This window comes from Tamandua tetradactyla, chromosome 3 (genome assembly GCF_023851605.1).
Source record: "Tamandua tetradactyla isolate mTamTet1 chromosome 3, mTamTet1.pri, whole genome shotgun sequence".
NCBI lineage: Eukaryota > Metazoa > Chordata > Mammalia > Pilosa > Myrmecophagidae > Tamandua > Tamandua tetradactyla.
The window spans coordinates 173,620,433-173,647,413 of NC_135329.1; the positions used below are offsets into that span (position 1 = coordinate 173,620,433).

At 36.3% G+C, this 26,981-nt stretch overlaps 1 protein-coding gene across 7 annotated transcripts in view; it reads right to left on the reverse strand.

Annotated features, from left to right (window-relative positions):
* SATB2 (SATB homeobox 2) overlaps positions 1 to 26,981 on the reverse strand; it is a 276,598-nt gene that overhangs the window by 114,224 nt on the left and 135,393 nt on the right. For all 7 annotated transcript variants that reach the window (XM_077154588.1, XM_077154587.1, XM_077154583.1 and 4 more), the window contains 2 exons: positions 2,628 to 2,754; positions 1,334 to 1,457 (listed from right to left, as the gene is read on the reverse strand). In XM_077154588.1, the coding sequence (XP_077010703.1) occupies positions 1,334 to 1,457; positions 2,628 to 2,754 (251 nt within the window). The remainder of the gene's footprint in view (positions 1 to 1,333; positions 1,458 to 2,627; positions 2,755 to 26,981) is intronic.

Here is a 26,981-nt window from a genome sequence, read left to right on the forward strand (position 1 = left end):
CCTATCTATCTAGTTACCTACTACTCAGATGCATAGCGTCTTGATTTTCTGGAGGTAAAAATAGTGATAGCTTGCTTTATCTCAGAGGACCCAAATTCCAAAACACCCTCCAAGACACGCATAAAAATATTTAGCTCATACCAATATTATCATGTCTCAATAATAATGGTTGATACTTTTTATGAGCATTATTGCATGCCAGGCACTGGGCCAAGTGTTTTATGTGGTTTATCTCATTTAATCCTCATTATATGATTTAGGATTATTACTTTCCTGGGTTTACTCATAAAGAAACAGGCTCATGAAGGTGAAATTATAGAGGCTTACAAACCAAGAGATGAATCTGGGTCTACCTGATTCCATAGGCATGCTCTTAACATCTAGACTTCCTGGTTTCCAGAGACTCCACCACCCCGGAACACAGGTCATGGCATGTCAAGCTTCTAAGGGTCTCATCACCTGCCTTTGACAGAACTTGACAGACACGTAATTACTCCATTGTCTTTAATTCTGTGTAGCAGCTCACCCCAGGAAACAGCCTTCCATTCATGGATTTAGACAACATCCACCTAAGTTCATTTTCACAGCAGTCATAAGCCACCACAGATAAAACATTGCCTCACCATTAGAAAGAGTGGGGTCCTAGCCCATGTTTACAAATGGAAAAGGCAGCCTTTTTCTTCACTGTTCCTTCCCTTGATTATTTCTCTTATTTTTGTGGCTTATTTTAGCTTACTATCAGTTCACTAAAAATGGAATGTCACATTTTCTCTTGGTACATTTTCATCTAGGGAATGAGCTACTAAAGCTCTACTAATGCTTTATCATGTAAAGATCATCTCTTTCTACTAGACAGGGAAAGGCTCAGTAAATATGCAAAGATGGACTTAGCATGGCTGACCCATTCCATTGACCATATAAGGCAATGATATGGAGCATGAGCTTTGGAATGGGATGTCTAGATTAAGATCTCAACTTATCACTTAACCTGTTGAGTAATTTTAGGCAGGTAATTTATGTGCTTCTCTGAATTTCAATTTCTTGATCTATAAAATGGTAACACTGATACCTACCTCTTTTGATAGATATGAGAAGCTAATGATTTTGTAAGTAAACTGTTTTAATGTACTACAGTTATATCAAAGTTCTCAATAAATAACTCCTATTCTCTAACAAAAAATCACCACAATCCCCATATGTTTCCACCTACTGTAGTTGACTCAAAATAAAAGAGAAAGAAGACAACTGTCTAAGTAGGATGGCAGGACTATTCTACCAGATAGTCCACCACTGGCTTTTTATGTTTCCCAGAACCACACCTGAAGATACTGACCTGGGAGAGAGGGCATTCTTTGGCTAATGTGCTCTGGTTCATCTCTTTGAGCAATTCCTTTAAGGCATTGCGGACTGTGGCATGGTTCCACTGCTCCGCAGGCAAATCTTCCAACTTCGAACAACTGTAAAAAAGTGCAAGAATGAACAACATGCAGACTTCAGTAAAGGTCCCAACTGCAGAGGAGGTGAATGCAGCAGTCACTTCCGGCACCAGTATTAGGAGCACTGATGAAGAATGGGATCTAAGTAGGCAGCCTGACATGAGGAAAGTGGAGCACAACTACTTCTGTAGGACTCTGGAAGAACCCAATGTGGTCTCCTTTAGTTATCAAACTAGCTTAAGAACAAAAGCCACTTTGGATATGAAGAAGTACTATTTTGTAAAAATATAATTTTTCTAATCTGCTGATGAAAGTGGGCTGACAATATGGTTCCCAACTTCTACGATATCAGTTTAATTATTTAATTTTAACTTAAGGTTCAATGTAAATAAATGTTACATCATATTTAGTGTAAAGACATACCCTTCATCCTCACAAAACAATTCAGGGATCTCACTTTCTTAACCGAAAAAAAAACCCATCACTTTTAAGATAAGACCCTAAAGCATTCCTAGACAAGGATAGGGATATGGGTCTCTATTGAAGTAAAAATCTTCCAAATGGGGCAAATGCAAAATCTTTTTACCAAAAGACAGCACTCCTTAAATTATCATTTGACAGTTTATAATAAAGGACTGCAGAGAACCTTTAGATGCTTTAGAGGTAAAACTTCTGGATACCATATTTGCAAAAGGAAACCATTCCCAGGACCTCCACAGGCCATGGAGTGTGTTTCTTTTGAAATGGCCACCAGAAACGAAAGACAAAAATCTCCAAATTGTTGGTAAGACTGCTACAAGAACAAATGCACCCCTTACTATTCAAACCTGAAAACAACCAAGGTGTTTATTTTTCAAATACTATGTGCTAAGCATTTAACCAGGCCTAGAGGACCCATTAAATTAGGAGCTGTGGAAAGTTCCTCTTTAAGGTCTGCATATTTTCAATGATTTATCAAGTTTCCCCTAAGTTACCACTTCACTGCTTCTAAAAACAAAACATAAAACAGTTGGAATGTGGACTATAAAGATGCCTGGTAAAGTGCCCCTCCTTCCCTTCTCTCCTCCTTTCTCTTTTTTTTTTCAGTTCATCAAAAGTCTAGATATTAATGAAGACAGGATCTCTGCATAAATCTATGATTGACAGAGCAGCTCCAAGAGTAGGGAAGGGCAGATGTTCAGAGATACCCACCTTTGTAATTGAATTTTCAATGTCACAACATGATAGACATCTTGTAGCATGTCGGCCACTGTCGCGTCGGGTGCATCTGTCACGTAACTGAGTGGGAGAGGGTTCCACCTCCCCAGCTTAATTATTCCTGCACAGGGAAGAAAAACATAATAAACACATATCTGCTATTTATTAAACCTTCCCATTGTTTGTTCACTGTTAAGAAGGTCATTCAACAGTCAACATCCAAGACCCACTTAGAGATATTTTACAACCCCAGTGCAATAAGCTATTTCTTTTTGGCTGACAATTAAGTTAGTTAACTATATAAAGGAAGATGAGAATAAAAGGATGAGGTTTAATCAAAGACAATCAGTTCTTTTATTTTTCCTGTTTCTTAAATTACTCAGAAACCATACTGATACTTCCTTCCCCCAAAGTCTTGTTTTACATTCTAACTTAAGACTGATGCTAAATATACCGGACTGCTGATTTCATAGACAGAAAAAAAAAAAGCTTGCCTTAAGTAAATAGAAGATTTGGTTTTGAATGGTACATGAAAATTCCTGTGTGGGGGCTCAGCATGCAGTTACATCCTGACTGTGGTGTGATTCCCAGTGTGAACAGCATTTGGAACTGATGAGGCAGCTAAGAGTTTACTTCTACATCCATGTTTAACCAAGCAGAGGGTTTGCTTTCCTTGGCCAAATGCAACAGCACAATGACTGACCACAGATCAGAAACAGTAGAGACACCTTCAGCTTCCATTTTTTGTTTTTATTTTTTACTCTCCAGCTCTTTTTAGAGTGACAATAGTACTCTTTCTCTGTGTGTTTCCTGCTGCATATGAATTATATATATGGCAATGGAGAGAGAATAAAAATTCTGGCCAAACATAGGCTACATATAGCAGCAATTTTAGGAAGACCCTTATTACAAGAAAATTTAGGGTTCAACTTCAGCAACCTATGGTGAAAATGTTAATAAGATGTTATCTTATGTGGGGCATACATAATATTGATGAAGGAAAATAAAGATTCATTTCACAAACAACTTAAAGTAACAAAAATTGCATTTGTATACTCTGAAAACTTCAGAGATTCCCAGGATGTCAGAAATTGCCACCTATAAAAAGCAGCTATGTTTTAGTGATAGAAGAGAAACAGCATTTTCATTTTTATTTTTGACAATTCAGGTGAGCCAACCATATTCTTCTTCAAAAAATATGTATTTTATCATTAAAGAGAGAGAACACCTGCATACCCAAATGAACTTTTAAAAACTTCAAAAATTGATGCTTTACAGCTATGGGGCAACATTCCAAGAATAGGAATTGAACTTGCTGGTCAGGGCATGTCCTGTCCAAGATGAAATAAATGAATGCGCAATGCTTGACATAATGCTTGAAAACAGGGAATAAACAGAACAAAAATATTAAAATGATGCACTGTTTCAGTATTAAGATTTAACAATCTGGTGCTGAATATGCTGCAGTATAAATAGTGCCTGGACTCAGATCCAATAAAGTAACACAGCTCTCATTCATAGTGCCGTATGTCTCCCAGTTCTGGCTCCTTAAGTAGTATTTCAGTTGCCAAGAAAAGCTGTTTTCTTGTGGGGATAGTTTTCTTAACATTCTCTCTATGACAATGAGAAGTGCACAGCACGTAACATGTAGTAGTCATGAAATGAGCATCCAGGGCCCACTGGACAGCCATCAGCAAGAGGCCTGCATTTCTTCCTTGCTTCTTTTACACCTTTGGTCATTTGAAACTGCTCAAAAGATATCATGCGACATGTCTAACATGTTTCCTATTTTTTAAAATCACTCCGCAATTTAATGTTCCTTTTAAAAATTCTTATCAAGATAGCCCATAAGCTGCATATAAATTGATAAAGTGTTCTACATGATTTGTTTCTTATAATAGAGGGGAAAAAACTGAAGTTGGCAACTGTGCACTACAACAGGTAAAAAGAGGAAGAAGCAGATTTTGTGGGTCATTTTGATTACTAAGAACATTCTACACATAAAAAATGAATACTGCAAACATTAGTGCACAACTCTATAGGAGATTCACCCATATGGTTGTTTACGTCAGTATTTCAGTCTTTTTTATTGCTGAGAAGTGTTCCATTGTAAGTATATACCATAATGGAGCCACAACAGAATATATCTATTTAATCTCATTCCTATGAAATACATGAACAGGCAAAAGTATGGTGACAGAAGTTTAAAAGTGGTTCCTCAGGACGGGATGGGGGATTGTCATAAGGGCACTTTCTTGTTTTAGCTGGTGGTTACGTGGGTATAAAAATTGTTAAAATTCATCAAACTGAACATTTAATGTTTGTATGTTTTATTGTATGTAAATTATAACTCAATAAAGGGGAGGAATCTCTGCAGGAAGTGATAGACACATCACTTTACTTGAAATAGTAATCTCCATTTAGGTAAATTCTCTCCCCACCTTCAAGAACAGGAAGACTTGTTTGGGCTAGAATTAGATACACACAGGTGTTTCCACAAACACTTAATACCTCCACATAGAGCATCTGCTTCAGGTTGGTTTCTGCATCTTGGAAGGGAGCTATTGACGCATGTTATTTCTCCGGCAATAGGAGGTGGCATGTGCTTTTTCTTTTTCACACCATATTGACTAACCTGCATGGCCGCTAGAAGCCATTCTCTTTGTTCAACTATCTACCAGAATTTGCACGTGCTCTCTGCAGAAGGCTGCTCTCCTCCAGCCAGGCAGGGGCTTAGAGCAACTCATTTTAATAAGCCTTTCCGCTAAACAGGGTTGTTGGGGATTGAATCATGTCCCCTACAAAAGGCATGTGGAAGTCCTTTGGGTGTGAACCCATTTGTAAATAAGACCTTTGAAGATGTTAAGATGTGCCAAAACTGAACGAGGCCTCTTATTCCCCAGATAAGCAAGAATGAACCGCCCAGCTAAAATTCACTCTTAAACCTGAAGAACAGTTGTTGCCTTACCTCTTTTCCAGTTTCTCTTGGCTAACACCTCTCCTAGGCCTGCTCATTTCTATCCTTTCCTTGGTATTAATCAGCCCTTGCATCTTTCTTTTTTTAGCATTTTTTTATTGTGACATATAATATATATACAAAAAAGCAATAAACTTCAAACTACATTATAACAAATAGTCATAGAACAGATTTCAAAGTTTGGTATGGGTTACAGGTATAATTTCAGGTATTTCCTTCTAGCTACTCCAAGACACTGGAAACTAAAAGAAATATCAATATAATGATTCAGCAGTCATACTCATTTGTTAAATCCTATCTTCTCTGTTTTAATTCCTCCTTCTCCTTTGATCCTTCTCCCAATCTTTAGGAGTATTTGGGCTATGGCCATTCTCACTTTTTCATGTTGGAAAGAGATATTGACAATATGGGATGGAGGATGTTCTTGGAGAGGCTGGTCCCTCTGGGTTTCAAGACTTATCTGGCCTAGGAACCATTTGGATGCTGTAGGTGTCTGGAAAGTAGTCTTAATGTATTAGACTTTTGTAGAATCTCAGATACAGCCCTAGGCCTTCTTTAGGGTTAACAGTAATGGTGTTGGTTGGGGTTTGGCAAAAAATGGCAATTAGCAATATCTAGCTGAAGCTTGCATACGAGTAACCTCCAGAATAGCCTTTCAACTCTATTTGAACTCCATCCCTTGCATTTTTAAACTTCTCACTAAGTTTTTTCTTCCAGAATAAAGGCCTTTCACACCAAACCAATGTTGATGCAAAGATTTTCAGCCATTCCATCCACCCCTCCAGCTTCCTCTCCTCTCAACTTAAATGAGATAGCCAGAAAGTTCTGCGCCCCATCAGACAGGTCCTGACAAGTAGGAAGCAGATACAGAATACAGACCCTCATCCCTCAGCAACCCTTAAGATTAAGGGGCAAGAACTCTCTGAGGGGGAGTTTGAGGTAGGCTAGAATAGGGAGAGAGGGGAAAAGAAGAAACAAAATAAAAATATATACAAAGGAGCCCTTAAGCAAGGACAGTTAATCAAGGTCAGGAGGGTCCGTGTCTGACACAAACACCCTGCCGGGAGAGTATCCACTTATGGGAAACACCCAGAGACAGCGAACCCATCTGAAACCAAATGACTACCTGAGTGAGTCATCTATGGAGAAGGGTAAAACCAACCAACCCACCCAAGTGCAGTATCTATCACTAAGCACTGCCCTGGAAAGAAGGGATGGTAGAAGTAAAAGCCCTGAATAAGTAAGGGGGAGGGAAGTAAGTGAAGCAAAGCAATAAAAGCAGATGGTACCAATGTTGGGGATGTCTTGCCTCAATCCTCTGGCAAGAGTGCCACATGCTCCTTCTCTGCAAGTGTACTCAATATATTCTACCTATTTGCTCTAAAAAAAAAAAAACTTGAATGAGAGTGGGCTTTAATCCAATATGGCTAAATTCCTTATAAGCAAAGGAAATTGGACAAAGAGAAGCCATGGGGAACAGCCAGAGGTTGAAAGTCAACAGGATCCAGAGGAGAAAGGAGAAGACACTGCCATGTGCATTGCCATGTGATGGAAAATCCAAGAAACCCCAAAGATTGCTGACCTTCCAGAAGATATCAACCCCAGGTGGAAGCAAGCCTTCTGGTCTCTGAAACCATAATAAATTCCTGTTGTTAAGCCAATACAGTGCACAGAATTTGTTTTAGCTGTTAGGGGACTAAAACAAGGATCTTTGCCTATCTGCATGTATTAACCCTCTTTGGAAATACACCTCTTAGATATATCCCCCCCCCCCCTTTTTTTTGTCATATTTTAAAAACTAGTTGGGCTAACAGTTAAGTGTTAAATGAGGAAATCAAATTGGGAAGTAGTATAACAGAGTGGCAAAGAACCCAGGCTTTCAAGTCAAATGTCTCTGTTCATATTCTGGCTCAGCCCCCTACTCATTATGTAATCCTAGCAAATTATTTAATTTCTTCCATATCCCAATTCTTTCATCTGTAAAATGGAACAATAAAAGTATGTACCTCATAGGAATATTGTGCAGATCAAGCGTAAAGCCCTTAGTAAAGAGCCTGTATATAATTTACACTTAACAATGGTTTACTGTCATTATTTTGACCTTTTCAGTGATTTTATTTATTTTTATTTTTTACATGGGCAGGCACCGGGAATCGAACCTGGGTCCTCTGGCATGGCAGGAAAGCATTCTTGCCTGCTGAGCCACCGTGGCCTGCCCTTCAGTGATTTTTTAAAGGGAAATCAATTTATTCCAAAAATTATTGACTCAAAGGATTTTTGAGTAGGTAAATTTAAAAATAGAAGCATATAGAGGAGAGGAAAAAAGAGCTGAAATACTCCAGATAGGGATGTGACAACCATAATGGCCTCTTACTGGCTTCTATGAAGCGATGAAGGCCCCACCAGATTACAGTGCAGTGAAGAAGGACAAGGAAGAAAAAATAGGTCAATGTCTTTTGGGGGTAATATCTGACTCACAGAGTTGAAGAAATCTCAATAATAATGGCATAAGTATAGGAATATGGATATTATTTCTAACGCTCTCACTGTATGAGTAGGTTTTGTACTTCCTATTTGAAAAATGGGGGAAATTAATGATGATTAAATTAGATAACGTTAGACACAAGCATGCACATACACACATGTAAGCCCACCCAGGCACTTGAGTAGGTGTCAATAAATAGCCATTTTCATTTATTCTCTGAACATATACCACACCCTCATTCTCTCTGGCGTACTGACTGATCGTCAATATTCACTTCTAAAAACCAAATACATTTTTCAAATTCGACTCCAGGAGTAATTCCTCATCTGTTCAACCTGGGCTAAAGTAAGCTTTTCCTAAGAACCATACAATAAATGCTCTTGGGTGGCTTGTGTACACTATAAGGAACCTTATCACAACATTCCTTTATGTAACTTTACAGTTTGCAAAGTGTTTTTTACAACCATTGGCTCATTCTGATCAGGACAGCAGGAATCCAACTAAGAAATAAGCTAAGATCAGAGGAGACTGAGGCTTCAAGAACGTCCTTTGGTTTAACAGACAGGACCAGAACATTAGAACACAGTTTACTAGCTCCCAGATGGAATAGTACCCTTTCTACTTCCCTTTGCTACTGGTGCTCCAAGAATGTACCTATATGCCAAGGCCTACCCACACAATGGGCCACTGAAGGGAAGGGCCCTGGCTTGTACTCAGCCATACATACCAGGCAGGTCTCAACATATAATGTGAAACAAAACAAGAAATGAGACCAATGCCTGGTGAGTCAGCTATGCTTGGGATTGCTCTGGAAAAATTGTCTCCCACAACAGACACATTTCAGACATAAGCATTGTTTCCCAAATTGTCTTTATTATTTCCAAGGAATTCATCATCTGCAAACATTCAGAAAATGACTGGTGTGATTACAGATGCAGTTTCAAGGTCTTTGAGTCACAAATTATGGGCCTTTATTTTGGGGTTGAAATTCATGCAAATGTCATGATTGAACTGAGCACTATATAAATAAAACTATTTATATCCAGACAAATCTATTCACTAAAATACAGACGACCAATCTACTCTTTGTGTAATACCTTCAGACCAAATAACAAAATGCAATTGTAGGTAAATTTCCCATTAGTGGCATAAAATTAGGTTGGGAATGGAGGCAATTTTTGTCTAAAATTAAAAAGATGCAATAATGGAAACAAGCTTTTTTTTTTTTTACCTCAATTCAGAATTCTGCCAGAGTCAGAGTTGACATTTCACAAAAAGAAATATCAATAGTTGTTTGTGTCCACATATTTTTGTTATTTTTATCAGTTTGAAATCTATCTCAAAGAAACTAAATACTCTTCTCAGTAGATGCATAATTCTTATCTTTTGTATTATTTGCCCCTAATTACGTAAAAACAAGAGTGGTGATAATATACATTATAGCTCCTCAATATTCAACCCAAGTTTTTGGAAAGTTGACCACTTCTGGAAATAAGATAAAATGTAGTGATAATATAATATAATTAATAGAACACTAGAAGGGTTTATATTAGACCCTAATCATGCATTCATTCAACGAATCTTTCTTGTGTGTCTCCTGTGTAAGTCACTTATATGCAAAGTTAACCCAAAATACACCATCCCTATAATTATGGGGCTTACAGTTGATTTGAGAAGCTTATTATTGCTAAATACATTGTTAAGTGAAACCACTGCTAAAATAAACCAAAATGATAGCTTTTACCCTGCATACCTCAAATATGAGAAATATTTACTTCATGAAGACATGCAACAGATCACCTAAAAAGCACATAAGTACTTTTTACAGTTTGCTGTGGCATGTAGATTAATGCTGATAAAACGGATACATGTTGGTTATATTACAGACTAAAGACCACAAATCCACCTGTAAGACATATACGTAGCCCAGCCAAGATATCAGCAGTATTTTTACAATGTGGCTCAACACACAATTTCCTTTTATTCCAGGTGCATTTTAGCATTGATTTTAAGAGAAAAGTGAAAACTTTAAAGACATTAGCTTTAATATCCAAAGACTGGGGTTTATGTATCTCACAACTCTCTGGAAAAGATCTCAACATAAGAGTATCAATAAAAAAAACTCTGTCTCAGAGTAACTAAGCCTTGGGGCTCTGGTTCATGATATTATTTCCACAATACACCAAATGCTGATGAGGCCCCTTGTAAAAATAGGAGAATTCATGACACTGATTGCATCTGTTTATCTTCCTCAGGGTGGTCATGTCCCTATGCTGTAGCATGTAATTTTGTGTTGTTCAACTATGCTTTGTTAAAGAAATTAAAACTGTTTGCCCTATATAATAAGAACATAGAATTATTTATCCATAAATCAATTCACAGGAAATCACAATCCAGCAGTATTTAATAACAGCCTGTACTTCTAACCTGTGGCCTGACTGTGGTGTATCACCAGCGTAAAAGCATAAATTGTAGTTATTATTGTTTAACCTGTAGTGAGAATGACTTTTTCAATAAGGAAAGAGGAAAAAAGGCAAAATGAAATAGTTTTTGAAATGTACATATTTTCCTTTTTAATGCAAAGCTTTGTTGTACCCGAATGCAACTCATTGGAATAAACCAACTAACTCTTCTATACCTTCTGCTTTGATTTTAAGTACTCTATATATTTCAAATGGCTTGATTTGGGGTAAAAGTAAATGGAAAATAAAAAGCATACTTCAGGTATTTTATATAATTCAAAGTCCTTTATAACTTACACAAATTAGTGAAGCCTCACAACATACTTGTCTGGGAGCTTATAATACACTTAATCCTGTATTTATAACAACACAAAAGAAATGCCAGACAAAGATAAATGATTCAATGATTCAGAATAAATGTTGAGAGTATACTGTTATATCAGTTTATCTAAAAATCAACAGAATGCACTATGTCCTTTTCCTACCAGATAGAAAGCTACTCTATCTGCAACACTTCGGGTGCTACTGAAAAAAAAAAAAAAGGCAAAAAAGGTAGTTTTTAAGAAACTCTTTATGAACAGCTTTTACTGTTAAGCTATTTCTGTATCTTACAGGGGAAATTATCATCTGGATTATTATCAGTACTTAAAAACTGAAATCATAAGTTGTACGGGTGGTTCAGTGGTAGAATGCTCCCCTTCCATGCAGGATACCCAGATTCGATTCCCGGACCACACATACCCCCCCCCAAAAAAAACTGAAATCATGAACTTTGGAGCACTTTCCGAATAAACTATAGTGACACACAGCTGTCTACCATACTTTTTATTTTATTGGGCTGACTACTCCTTCATGTAATAAAGCATTCTACTTAAAAGACATATACAGTACCATTGGTGCCTTGTCATTCTGTACATGACTTTTACATTTTGCAGTATAAAGATTTTGTCTCATGTAATAGATGCTGCTTCACATTTGGGAAACATTATAACCCTGACTTTTATTAGATTATTTAATATAAGCACTAAGTAACTAGACTAAATTAATAAAGACCCTATTTAAAGAGAGAGAGAGAGCAAGAGAGAGAAAGTACAAAATTATTCCACAAATTAAATAAAACTTTCTAAGTTGGTATTTTAGAAACCTTTATTTAATTTTCAAAATTCTGATTCTTCTGAAAAACAGCCAAAATATTGGTCAGGACCTGAAAAAAATGGCTGGTATTTAGTTATTTATTTCATAAGAGTACCATTAAAACTGTACAAGCATGAACAAGACAGATGAGAAAGAAAAGTGTTGTGAAAAATTAACTGAGATCAGTTCTACACTTCTGTCACTGCATAAAATCTATTTCATCTGGTATATACTTTCTTATTGTTAAGTTCAATCATTATCTAAAATGGTTTTGAATTAAAGGACTAATTTTGGGGGGTAACGTAAACAGACTTCTTTTCTTACCTCCTTATTCAGAATTACATTTGCATAAAGAGATTTCCCTCTAGCATTTGTCCCCTAAATTATCTTCAATAATCAAAGACACAGGAAAAAGACACAGAGGAAAAAATACTCTTTTAGGGTGGGCCACGGTGGCTCAGCAGGTAAGAACGCTTGCCTGCCATGCCCGAGGATGCGGGTTTGATACCCGGTGCCTGCCCATATTAAAAAAAAAAATACTCTTTTAAATATACTTCACTGCATTATAGCATATGCTATTCATAATTTATATTCAACTACTTTCTGCATCCTCTAGGATAAGAAGTATTCACTGGAGATCTAAAAATACAGTTGCTTCACATATTTTGCTTCCAAATTAATTATATTAATTCTTTTCAAACAGGAGTTAAAATATTACAACAGGTTTTCCTGAGGATCTAGCTTTCCAGGTATTCTGTCACTGGGCTAGACAACCTTGGAAACCCTATCAATTGCATGCTCTCAATTACATGTTCCAGAATTGCCCTTCAGGCATATTCTGTTTCTTACAATTTAGGATTATATAATATCTGATCTTAAGGGCAATATTATGATGGCATGTTGATTATCAAAGAAACTGTTGACACATAATATGAAGGCAAAAAGTATACTTATTTAGGTTGTACATTTTTATTCCTGTTCCAACTAAATCGATTTCACTGTAATTTATTAAGAAACTATAAGATGTGAAAGCAAATATGGCTATGACCATTAGAAAATGGCAACTGCTTTGGTTTGGTTTAGTGTCTCTAAGGATACTTTTCAGAAGAAAATAAGTTTTATTCTCAATTTTCACACATGTGTATATGGCATGTACGTCTTCATATATACTGCACTATTATACCTAATGATGGACATGGTTTGCAGGTTTCATATATTTTACATTCAGAAAAGTTCTTGCAGTTCTTTCTTAATACAGAAAGAAATCTGATTTGCACTTCTTGGAAATGTAATATTTAAAGGCTGCAAACCAAACTTTAAAATATGCCATTCCTGTTTTAACAGCAATAAAAGAAATCAAGGACACAATACATAAGGGGTGGTCTCTCATTAAACAAATATTTCTTGAGATGAATTGAAGGTAGGGTCTATATTCACAGGATACTGTTTGAATAATTGCAATGGCCTATTTGAGCCCCTAAAATATTCAGCCATGTCAAAAATTACCATATGAATCAATGGGTAACTGAAATGCTGTAGAGATTTAGAGATGTTTCTAACAAGATGTCTAGTTATATCATGGCAGTTAACAGTTTAGCTGAACGGTTAGAGAGCATCAGAAGGGTACAGTAAGGTGAAAAATGAGTTCATTTCATTCCCTTTCCCAGGAATGTGCAGTTTAGTAAGGTGGTGCTATTCCGGGTGGTCAGGGTAAGTGAATGGTTGCCAAGTTCATCCCTCCAGCATTCACAAGCCCCCTTCTGGCTCTTGAAACTACAGAATTTGGCTTGGGTGGAAAAAATGGTTTCCTATATATGAGCTGGAAATTACTTACTAGATTTACATTATAAGCGAATAGAAGGCGTAGGTCATGTCAGTTTAATTTGTTTTATACAACCTCCATAAGCACGAGGATGACTAAAATACAGCAGGAGTATGGTGGTCATATGACAAGAATGCCATTTTGTTTGAAAAGGCATCAAACAAGGAATCAAGGGATCCAGGTCATGGGCTTGTCCTACATTCACCTACAGGTAACTCACTTAACTTCTCTAGGCTGCTATTTCCTCTACTATATTAACAGAAAAAACAAAACAACAAACAAACATGCAATAACCACATTTCCTACCACAGTTCCCACCTCACTCTCACAAGGTAGTAATTACAATAAAATAATGAGTTATTTATAATAACTATTATTTATAATTTTCTAATGGAAATTATAAAGTGCCAAACCAACATCGGTGTTGATGATTTGTCCATCAACATAAAAGAGTTAAGAATTAAACTTTTTTAGAATATTTTTAACAGAAAGTACAAATACTTAATGTCTTTATTCCCCAATAGCCTATGTGCTCCATGAGGATATGCCATAGAATATGGTATTCCTCTGACTGCTATATCCCTGGAGCCAAGCAGAGTGTTCGGCAGATGGCAGAAACGAGTGGATGCTGAAGGAAAGATGGACGGAAGGGGGGGAGGGAACCAGTGAGAGATGATAAGGGAGGAAGGAAGGAATGGAAGACTCACCTTGCTCATTTTACAGGGTCACTTTTTGCTCTCTATTCAGTCCCTGTTCCCAACATCCTGCCAATCTCCAATCAAGTAAAGAACTGAACTCCCACATTCTCAGCACCCTGAAATACCCAGGAAGACCAGGGCAAGGAGATGTTCCAAATAGCTGGTAAAAGTGAAGAAAAAAGCCAGAGGGACTGAAGCCCTCCAACTGAGTCTTGCCATGGAATTCACTCCATCACCAGAGACTCCTCAGTGTCATCTGTAAAATAGAGGGGTTGCCCAGGATCTCCAAGGCCCCTTGCAGCTCTGACATCCTAAATCAAAACAGTGCCACATACTTTGTGACCCAGTAAATTAATCACTGTCAATTTAAAAACCTTCAAAACTGTGAAAATAAACTCAACCTTGGATTGGTGGATTGATTTTTCTCTCATTACAATTCCACTTCTCCTAAAAAAAAAACGAGCACCCAGCTTTTTGTTTTTCAGGAAGGGCTCATTTCTAAACTTTCAAAGTATAGTAAATAACTTCTTGATTCAGGATAATTTAAGTTCTGCCAGCTGATAAGCAAACAACAATGCCTTTCATATCATTCACAGAAGGGAATGTGGCTCAAACAGGGATTCATTTTTAATGAATATCATTCTGCCAACTGCACTTCTTACTAAAATAACAAAAGCTGCTGCCTATATACTATATCACCCTTGCCGACCTGAATAAACATAATTGTGTTCATTACTTCTTTACATTAAAATTATTAACTAAGAGTGAATTATCGAGGGATTCTTGTATATTAATGAAAGACAATAACACTATTATCAGGACTAGATACTCTCAGATCAATTTTACATTTCCATAGCACCGAATAAAAGAAACAAATTGGTAACATACCTCTACAAAAAGTAATTTCCTCTCCTTAAACATACTGTTGCATATGGGCAACTAAGCCTGTAGAATGACACACATAAGTAAATAAATCGAACTCATTCAGGAAGTATAATGCTGAAAAAGAGGAGCCAGGTACTGAGTCGAAATCTCAGAGTTATCTAATTATAAATACTAATAAATTCCTTAGGGATCATTGATACACAAAGACTCTCAAAATGTAGGCAAGAATTACTTTTACTCGGGGCTTAAACAAATAAAAAGTGGTAAGGAAGACAAGAGGGAGACAGGAATTAGATGAGATCTAACACTTCAGATTTCTATTAGGTTCCATAAGAAAAAACGAAAAGGCTCCTAAGGGCTATGGCGTCATGTGGATTTTTTTTTTTAATTCAACTGTTCTTGAGGCTACTTGAGTGCTGTTTCATTCTGATTCTAATACCAAACTACAGTTAACTTTCCACCTCTAAAGAAAAGAAAGTCACAAATTTCAAATTTGCCAAATTAGGTCAAATTTGCAAAACAGTGTCAGCTTATTACACTGTTTGTTATGGTTTATTTTGTTTTGCTTTTGCTGTTGCTTTACATTCTACAATACATGGGGGGGTCATAAATATATTCACTATGAGAAAACTGATTTTCTTCATGTTTAATCTTTTGTACACTAATGAGTAGCATGTACTTAGAGTGCTCAAATTTTCCTCTTCATCATACTCATTTCTAACTGTTCAGTAGTCTTTTATCATACTTATTTTATAATGACACATCAATAAATTGGGCATTTATTTTAATATTAGCAAGCTATTGTTACATTACTACACATAGAAGAAAGTAGTGAACCAAGTTATCCACTATTACATTAAAATTTATTTGTACCAGAAATAAAAATGTTATTAATTTTTAAGTTCTAATATAACACTTTTCAGTATGAGTCAAAGTAAGTTAAACTTGCTTAGGTTAAAATGCCCAGTAACATTTATTTACCAATTGGTGACTTTTAATCAAATGAATACACCTCAAAACCAGTCAAAATCAACCAGGGATTATCTTTCATCTGAGTGTCCCCAGCCTGGTACCTGAAGATTGGTAGATGCTCAAAAACTGCTGGCATGAGAATATCGAAATATGACTATAGTCTAAGAATTGAGTCAAAAAATGATTGCAAATTCTCATCTATGTGACATGTAACTTTAGCATCTTATTTGTATTTTGCCAGGTAAAATTTAAAAATCAGGAGTAGGAATTTTGAGGTTCTTGCCCCTTACTTATTTACTTCATGGCACAAAATAATGGATTGGGGTGGTACATGAAATAACACTCACCATAAATCAGAATGAGAGTCCTAAAATACAAATCTTTCATGTGAAGCAAACTCATGTAAAGAATTTTTATTTGATATTCTGGCCATAGAAACTTTTCTCTCTGATCTATCCATGGCATGGTCTATCCATGACAATATAGAATGTTAACTGTTTAATATCTTCTTTGCTTCTCCATTAGCAAAAGAGAATTTGGATTAAAAATGACCTCACATGAGAAACTGCTCTTCTTAAATATGCAGCAATTTTCAACATGAGCTGGATTTAGACAACTGACAGAGCTGACTCAGTTTTCTATAATTCCTCATATACCCAAACCTGGAGATAATGACCCAGTTTTGTCTCTTTGAACTTCCAGTTCCTTCTTGGCTCATACAAAACTTTTATTCTTCTCCCTCAAAATGTGATCATTAATATCAGAATAGTTTCTTAAAATCTGCTCTAATAGAATCATGAGATATGCTTGAGATTTCCATATTTGTCATCTTCATTATCTTTTTGGAAGATAATTAATGCCGTACTCTGAGGCACTCAAAATGGCTGTTGCAATAATCCAAAATTCAATTGCAAACATTCATTCCGGATAATTTAAGATACTTGCTTTTGTAAACCTAAGGCCTGCTACACTCTACATTTGAACTGCAGAGGAAAATGCCCTTTCAAAGTAGCCACAGCACAAAGGGAGGTCATAGTCCCACTGGTCCCTAGAAAGCCCAATGTCCTCAGGGAGCAGAAGGCAAGTGAGGGTGCAGGAAATCATAAATGCCATGGCTAGTGCACCTCCTCCACACTCTGTGAGAGCTGCTCTCGTGTAACCTGAGCCATGGTTATTAGTGAAAATATCGCCTCTGTTGTTAACTTACTTCCAGCAAATACATTTTGTTTTAAAGGGAAAAATGATCTGGGTTCACACTAATCAGGCCCATTGGAAGGCCATATTAACAACTTGGCAGGTGCCTGAGGGCCATACCTAATCTGTATAAAATGGAGCAGATTGCAACCGCCCTCATCTTTTTTATTTTTAAACTGGGTTTTGAAGCTGAGCATACATAAAATCTCAGAGGGAGAGACAAGGAGATGGTAGTGCATATATTTTCCTTCATGCCTTTATTTTCATTCTTTCTGCACAATAATCCATCTTCCTGAATGGATATTTACTAAAACAAGGATAACAGAATGAAAGGTGTTATGAAAAGGAGTAGGCAGTGATCACAAATTATTTTAACAAATGTTTAAAAGTCTTAAAGTCTCTTAATAGACCTTCACAATCCTCTATAGTTATATTTTTAAATCAGTTTGAATTTGAATTTAGCGTTTTCATATTTTGTGAAGATATGCTAAGTGGAAATGTATTCTGAATTTGGAGAAAAGCTCCAGCTAACTGAGACTCCTAAGACTAATAAATATTTGTAAACCTATGATCTGGCTGATAGAGAGAAATACTACATTAAGTATCACCATTATCTCATCAGAGGTTTCTGCTACCCATAGAATAATTTAAAGTGATGGTACTCTTTATATCCTAGGAATTTACAGTAAAGGTCATTCAGTTCAAGTGTGGCTAAATCTGAAAAATAATTCAGCAATAATGAATGATGAGTGATGCAATCCTCTCAAAAACAGCAAAAGAATAAATACACAAAGATAAGAGTATCAGGTAATAATACATGGAGTTAATTGAGTGAGGCATGGTTGAAGAAATTTGGTTTCCGATGCTTTTGAAAGCTCCTGTTTAAGCAGGATGATACAGAGCAAAAGGAAGTTACAAGTAAAATGGTTCCACCTTCAAGAAGCCACAACTCAAGTGCATTCCACACTTTGACAGGATGAGAGGAATTAAGGTCAAGAATGGGGAAGGCATAGTTGTTTTGAGGGAGAAGATGAAGGGGTCGTGAATTTGCTTCCCAGGGCAATGGGAAGCCAACGTAGAGCATTAAGAAATGCACGAAAACTACCAAACTGCCAATATCAACCAAAGAATAGGAACAAGCTTTTCTAGGGCTGTCTGGTCATAGGAAATTGCTGCATAATCTGCACCAGATTGGAACTAAATAACGATCTATTGCAGTAGAGAGGGGAAAAAGGAGGATGAATGCTAGGAACGTGTGGAAGAAACAGATCTGGAAACAAGAAACAAAATCTAGAGATGTAAAACAGAAAAGCAAATATGATATAAAATGAAAAGTACTGAATTAGAATGAGAAGACCATGTCTCCCACCTCTCAGTGCCTCTCAATCTCCTCCTCTATAAACAAGATCATAGCAGCCTGCATCTCAGAGGTGGTTGAGGGCATTTAATGAGGTAATATGAATGCAGTTTCTCGGTAAATTCTAAACTGCTAACTACATGTAAGCTGCTATTGTTGTTGATTTTATAAGGAGTAAACACAATAATGAAGGGTTTAAAAGTCTGTAATACTGATTCCTTCATTAGAATCTTAGAAGAAAGGAGGCATTATTCTCTCTGACAGTGGGTAAGAGAGAAACTACTGAAGACCCAGGTAAATGTTCTCACAAATTTAGTTTGAAGTAGTGATCAATATCCAGTTTTTGAATTTTTAAAGACAAAATTATAGGTATGATGTAATCAAGTGGAAAAAAATTCATGTTTCACCAGATAAAGACATATAACTATGAATTCTTGGAAGTGGGGGCCATTTTGTAATTTCCTGGTATACAGAGTCAAGAGGACAAAATTCTACGTGATTACAAGGAACCAGCATTTGCCAAGTTCTAACTATGTGCCAGCAGCATTTTCATTGTAATAATTTTCACGAAAATTATCTTACACAGATACGAATGTCCCCCTTTTCAATAAAGCTAGACAACTTGCCTGAAGTTACAAAGACAGTATATGGCAGAGATTGGACCCAGGCTTATCTGACTCAAAAGACCATATTCTTTCCTCCACAACATGGTACCACTTACTCTCTGGAAACTCAGGGAAGCTTAGCCTTTGAGACACAACTCAAACAATATCTCCAAAGGGAATAGCACTTTTCTAATTCCCCTGGAGAAAATTAATCTCACTGCACTTTGTACTTAGTCATGAGGTAAATAACTACACAACTCTTGTGAAAATCCCTTTTCCCCATTAAGCTGCAGGCTGCTCAATGGAGCTTGGTCTTAATCATCTTTGTAGCTCCAGCACTATGCTGAGTGCCTGGCATAAAACGAGCTTTCAATAAATAACTAGGGAACGAATAAACAGAAATTCATGACTCCAAATTCGTAACCCTAATTCTTTCATGCTCTTATTTTTATTAACCATCATTATTTATCTACTGAGGGTCACCTATGAGCCAGGCAGGGGTACTCTAGGTGTTTTACAATAATACATTTATACATTATGTCATTTAACCCTTGATTTATTCCTATAAAAAGGTATTATCATCTCCATTTTACAGATGTAGAAACAGAAGCAGAAAAAAAAGGTTAAGCAACTTGTCATAGACACATGAATATGACTACTAACAATAACAATGATAACAATATCATGTGTCAAGTACTTATTTTGTGGCGAGCATAGTACATTAACATACGCTATCTCTTTTACTCTCTTTTAATCTTCACAACAAACCAATGAGGTAGATGTTATTATCACAGTTTACAGATAAGAACATCAGGGGACAAAAAAGTTGAGTCATTCCCCAAGATTACCCAGATAATAAGTAGCAGAACTACTATTTAAACTGAATTTTTTTTTACTCCAAAGCCCACATTCTTTCCACTATAGCTAGATCCCTCCCCTATACCATATTGCCTAGATCTTTCTATTTTAAATATGTAAGATTAGCACCTGAGATAAAATAAATCTCTAATTGACCATTTAACCTTAATTGGTCATATTTAATGAATGGGTCAGTAAGAATTTGGCAGCCAAAGGGAGGCCCAGGGACATAGCCCAATTCAATGAACTGAATCAATTCTATTATGTTGGTCCCAAAATACCACATATTGCTTTTGAACATAAAAGCTACGCAATACTAATAAAAAAAAACCTTTCCAAATGCATCATTAACTTTTTCATTCATTCGTTTGGACATTTGAGGAATGCTTAAACAGGTTTTAGAAGTATTGGGTAGTGAACAAAATGAACATAGTGTCTACACTCACGAAACTTTAGAGTCTAGAAGATATAACCAATAAGCAAGAACATAATTAAAAATTTAATAAGTGTTAGGAATGAAAATAATAAGATGCTATAAGAAAGAATGATTGGGCCGTCAAGGAAAATGAACTGAAGGATGAAAAGGTAGCTTCAGTCTTGAAAAGAGTGGTAAAAGGAGGGTGCTAGGCAAGAGTGGGGAAAAAAATGTATGAGGTCAGGAAGTAGGAAGGACTTGACCTGGGTCAAGAAATGTAAAGGCTAGTGTGGCTGGGAGCAAGAGGGAGGAAGAGCAACCAGCTGGGGACTAAAGGCCAGAATAGGTTAGAGAAAGAAACTGGCAGGTCATGGCAAGTATTTGGATTTTACTCTAAAGTAAACAGAAAGCCAGAAAAGGATTTTAGGCAAATGAATGGCATTTTCAATTTTAGTTTTGAAGCCATCACTCAGGCTACTAAGGTGATACAGAAGATCTTTGAATTGCAGAGGATCAGGACTGAAAGGGAACGAAGCCAGGTAGGAAGTGATCACAAAAGGTTAGGTGACAAGTGATGGTGATTGAGACCAGTAGAGGTGGTGGAAATGGAGAAAATTTTAAATTCCAAATCTTCCTCAATTCAAATATTACAGATCTCCTTGGCATAAAAAAATAAATTATCTTGAGGAGAACATGACGGTGTTTCCAAGATCTGGGAATATTCTATTTCCTAAGCAGAGTGGGAGGTACAAGGCTGATTATTTAATATTTATTCTTTAATAACTAACATATATATTACCCATATTCTTTCATAAGCATGGCATTTTCACAGTAAAACATTAAAGATTATGAATGTTTTTAGTTTTAAATGACTGCTATATTTTAGAATACTCAGATATAATAGTCTTATAATCTCAGGCAGGCTTAATAAATTCCTCAGGATAACCCTTAACAATCAGGGCAATAAAGCTCTTCATCAGCCCAAATTTTTAAAGAAACAAGTATTTTCTAACCCCAGGTTAATTGTGATAACATTAAAACTATAAATCAAATTTAAAATCTGAAATCCAACAACATAATAAACTTAAATGTCAGTGAAAATCAATCAAGAAACTTAATGGGAATAGAACCCGACTTTTAAGACTTATTTTTCATCAACCCAAAGAAATAATCATAAACACAGAATAATATTCAAATGCAAAGATGTTTATTAAAGCGTTACTTGTAAAAATGAAAAGTTCTAAACAGCTTAAATGTCTAAAACCAATGGAATGGTTAAGTAAATTATTGTATGCCCACACAATGAACTTTTCGGAAATCATTAAAAATCAATGCCAAGGAAAATGTGATAGTACTAAATGAAAAGTTAGTTATATACAGATACAGTCCATTGTCTATGAAGAGGGAAGAAAAAAGAGGCTGTGAAGTATATAAAAAAAGACTTTATTAGAACTGTATTAAGAAACAAAAATCGAAAGCAGGCAATAAAACTATGTATGCAGTGTAAAGTTAACTATGTAAAATTCGATAGGCATAAAATAGACTAGGAAAAACACCATGAAATGTTAACAGTGGTTTACTCCCTGGACCACAAGGAGGATTTTTACTTTGTCCTTTACAATGTTTTTTTTTTCTTTCAAATTTTCTAAAATTTCTACTTCTAAAATAAAAAATTACTCTTCTTTCCTTACAAATCATTATACAAAGCAACCTATAGAACAAAAGGAAGTGACTTACACTCAGGAATCTCAGTTCTTTTTAAAATTATGGCTATTTTCAGATGAGAAACCCTCCAATTTAGAAAGCTCTAGATAGAAACGTGAATAATTATGATGCCTAAAAGGGTATCAAGCAAGAAAGCCTTGCTATTCAAAGTGGCTGGACAGGAGCTCCAACAAGTTAAATGGATCTGGTCACCTAGTAGAAATTAAGCCCTCTCCTACTCTTCACCATCTATTTGGGAAGCAACTACATAGTGTCCACTGAGATGGCACTACAGGGGGACACAGAATCAGAAGACAATCCCTGCCAACAAAGGTTTTATTATCATCTGGCTGGAGAAAGAGTGGGTAATGCAATGGCACTAGGGACAAATCAGCAAATAAATGATCCACATGCAGAGGCAAAGAGAGAAGAACCAACTCTTGACACCAGTTCTTGCACTGTGTGAGAACTGTGCTCAATGAGTCATACTTGGCTTTCTGAAATATCAAAGATGATTGCCAGTGGGGACGAGCAGCCAAAGCCTATGCAATGAAAGTAGTATTGGAAGCAATATTAGCACCATGACCAGGAATAGACAAATCCTTTCATAGAAGAACAACCATCTCAAAAGCTAACACTCCTGACTCCTGACACAGGCTTGCTTGCTACGATTTAACTCAATTCTCTTTGTGGACTGCCTAACAAAAGATTATAATGTTAACCTATAGAAGACAAAAATGTAAGTGGTTCCTCTTATTGACATAAACAATAACTCTTGGTTAATGGTTACTTACTTTGATTAAAACAGCACACATTAGTTAGGAAAATGTTTTAAACTACTATAGAGAAGAGCAATACAGGATAGAAAATGGCTCAATATAATTTTGGGTGAAACCACAAAAGAAAAATACACAATTTAAACCAGAAATTATTCATTTACCATATGCCCTTAGCACAAAAAAGTAAGTATATTCATTTAATAAGCATGAACACTATAATATTGCTTTAATGTTGTATGTGTCTTTTCAACCCCCGAAAAATAAGAAGCATTCACAAAAGTATTGCTTTCAACTAAATGTCATTTTTTTTTAAATTCACACAAATCCCAAACAAGTAATAAAAATAAAGTAATTAACTGTTCTTTATGAGTGCCTCCAAAGTATCATATTACATAGATTAGCACACTGGACTACCCTTTTCTTTTTGTTCTCCACTTATGCCCTTAAAATAATGGTGATGCTCCTGTAGCAAAGTGCTTTAAACTTGTAAATAACCTCTCTCAAAAGTCCAAATCTCCATATCTTAATATCATGAAAGCTGGAACTGTAAAATAAAATCTGTTAGGAGCTGAAATCTTAATGAGGTTCTACAAAGAAGTGGCTTTTCTGCAGTGACTCAATGCATGGAAACAGTTGAGTAATTATAAATGCATGGGCTGAATGTGAGTTGGCAAATACACTACCACGGAATGTACCCAGAACTAGGGTTGTCCCAGTTCAAATGAGACTGTATTCCTTCACCAGTACTGACAGACAACTAACCTGAAATATCTCAGTCTTTGGCTGAGAGATAGGTGTGACCCCAGAAGATTGTATCCCTTGACTCTGCATTTATATCATGACAATCTGTTCTGGGCCATCAACAGCCTGCTCTTCAGTGACAAAGCACGTCAGAAGGAGCACTGTAAAATGTTGTTTGCATCAGAAATAACAGAAGCCACTGACGACTGGACTGGTTCTCCAAACTTGGAGCTATGAGACCCCCATAAGGAACCTGTGAAAATGAAGGTTCTGGAGTTTGTCACAGGAGGTCTGTGTGGGCCCAGGAATCTGCATTTAAACTAACTCCCTGTACCAGGCTGGCTCTGGAAAACACTGGGATGAGGGTGTGTTCCCCTGAGGGAAGTTGGGAAGGTCAAAGGGAAAATGTAAATGGTAGTAGGTAGGGTAAGGGGAGCTGTACTTTTGGGGGTTGAGGGGAAGAGGAGGGAGTACTCTGCCACTATCACTTTTTCAAGGAAAAGGAAAGAAGTTTCCTCAAAAGTGTTTTCTGAACCTTCACATACATAACTGCAAAGTTAGAATACATCCCAGAAATATTTTAGTATGATTATTCATGGAAAAGAAATCAAACTCTACATGCTTATTTATATATATATATTCTTAAAAAGAGAAGGAAAAAAAATCTCAGGACCAAATTCTTTCAAACTTATTCTTAGGAATCCCAGAAAGTTAAGAATGCTTAATTATATGAATATTGTACAGTCCGCAGTAAGTACTGTTATTATGGTCCTTACACTGCAGATAAGAAACAGGCAGAATCTTTACAATTAACATACCTAACAAGGTAGTGAAGTTAGCATATAAATACAGTGGAATCTATATTTGCATGATTATATTTCCATAATTTTCAGATATTTTTCCTAAGCCCATTAAATTCTAAGCTTTGTATACTAATAATATGTTTAGTTTTCATAATATGCAGTCATTTGTGAGCGAGGCCCAGGTGATATCAACATTGCCAGCCGAGAATCTACTCCCACTCCCTTAAGAACAGAAGTTTCCATAGAGTCTGCTGAAAGCTTAGTATCTTGAGAATTGTAGGCTGCCCCCAAAAGTCATATGGCTTAGCATACTCACCATGGAAGACATAATGAATATCTATATGAAGGTAAACTATGTCAGGCCTAAATCTAGAAGAATAGATTTTTTGAGAGATATGAAGGCAAAAGAGTCTCAGAGACACAAAAGCCTGCATTTCCTGAAGCTTATATCAGTTAAGCAATGGAATTCTTAGAGATAGGTATTTTATAGTTTAGGAAAACAGATAAAAATGCTGAAAGAAAATATAGGTGTGAATCTATGGATGGAGCTTTGGGGGGTAAATGGTTAAAAACAGTTTTCAGGCTATGAAAAGACTTGTATGATCACAATTATGCTAAAAACGATGAATGGGCAGAATGATGAGAAAAACAGTAATACTGTTTACATTCATGGAGTACTTTGTCACCTCCTGGGCATTATCATCTCACTTAATCCTTAGAACAGTCTGAAGAAAAGAGGACTCATCCCCATTTTACAGATGAGGCATCGAAAGATCAAGTAACTCACCTAACATCAGACCCCACCAGGTTGGAGTGATGCTGGGATTTGAAAACCACACTAAAAAGCCTCTCTGTGACGGCTCAACAAGTTCTCCAATGAACTTACATTTTTTAAACTACACAAGAATTGTGGAAAGTGGAGCAGAGGAGCAACCAGGAATCTTATCAAAGAGGCCCCAGCCCAGGAAGACATCAGACACATGAAACATGCCAGATTTAACACAGTTTTTAAGTGAAGTTAGGCACTAAATGATGATACAAGGTCATCTAAAAAGATAAAGAGAGCAGAGGTAAAACTACCCAACTGCTCATCTACTTCCATTTTATCTACAAAAGCAGAAGAAGGTTCAAACAGGAAATGCTAAAACAATGGCTAAGAATGCCCTGAAAGCTAATATAGGAAATAAAACCATAAAAAGCCTGCTTTGAATGAGTATAATAAATCTCCTGACCCAGAGAATTCACATCCCAAGGTATTAGAAATATTTGTAGAGGTAGTATCTTATGATAAAGAAAATAAAATAATGAAATAGAAGAATTTCAGAACAAATAAAATTTTAACTCAAAGTTCAAAATTGTAAAAGTAACGTTCAACCCACAAAGAAAATGGAACGCCAAACTAAAACCATGTCCTTCAACCAGAAATATGGGAATAGCAAAGACAAAATGCTTCTTGACCTCAGAATATATTTGAGAAAGTCTTTTTCCCGTTACCATGGTAGACGTGATGAACAATGCACTTAGGTAGCTGGTGCCTGGCTGGATATCTAGTCTCCATGCTAATAGTCCACCTAAGAGGTAGTCTGCAGGGTTACCACCCAGGGTTCTGTCTTACATTTTGTCAGTAACTCAAATGAAGGTGCCTATAAGATGTAAGGCCAATGCAGTTAATAACATTATTTAGAGGCAAAATTATCTCAATGGATGACAACACCTGATTAGACAAAACAAAATGAAATTGAACAAGAGTAGATATGTTAACTTCTAAAGATATAACTACATATGGAAGAGCCTGACCTTACGTAAATTCATGTTGAAGGGAAAAAAACACAAAAACTAGGTGTATGAGGTGACCACAACTCTAATATGGGCCTCTATTGTGAATACCTGCAAAAAAATAATTAATTCCTTTATAGAAAATTAAGATTACAGCTAAGGCAATGAGATGAGATGGTGTCACAGAGTCATGGACAAGCAGAGATCAACTAGATACAAGGGACAAAGAGAAAATAAAAGGATAGAAAAGGTGCCAAATGTATATGTAGACCCATCTGGTTGTTGAGCCTACAGCGGAGACAGGACAATGATCATTACTTTCGAATATCTGAATTGCAGGAAAGGAAGTAACAGTAGTACCTTTTGCTCAAAGAACATTAATTCCCTATATAATCCTTAAGAATAGTAAAACTAGAGCAACTAGTAACATCAACAGCCTCATAAAGAAGTGAGCTCCCCATCCCTGGAAAACAGCAAGTAAAGGCTAGGTTATTGTCCATCAGGGAAGTAGAAGAAATTCCTGAAGATGGTGAGAAATGAGAAGAGATGATCTCTAACTCCGTTTTATACCTCAGCCATTCCAGGTTTCCTCTTTTCAAAGCCGGCCCTAAACACTACCCAAGTTATGTGATTTTAATGTTGATCTACATTTCACTGGGGAGGAGGGCATTTATAGTGAAT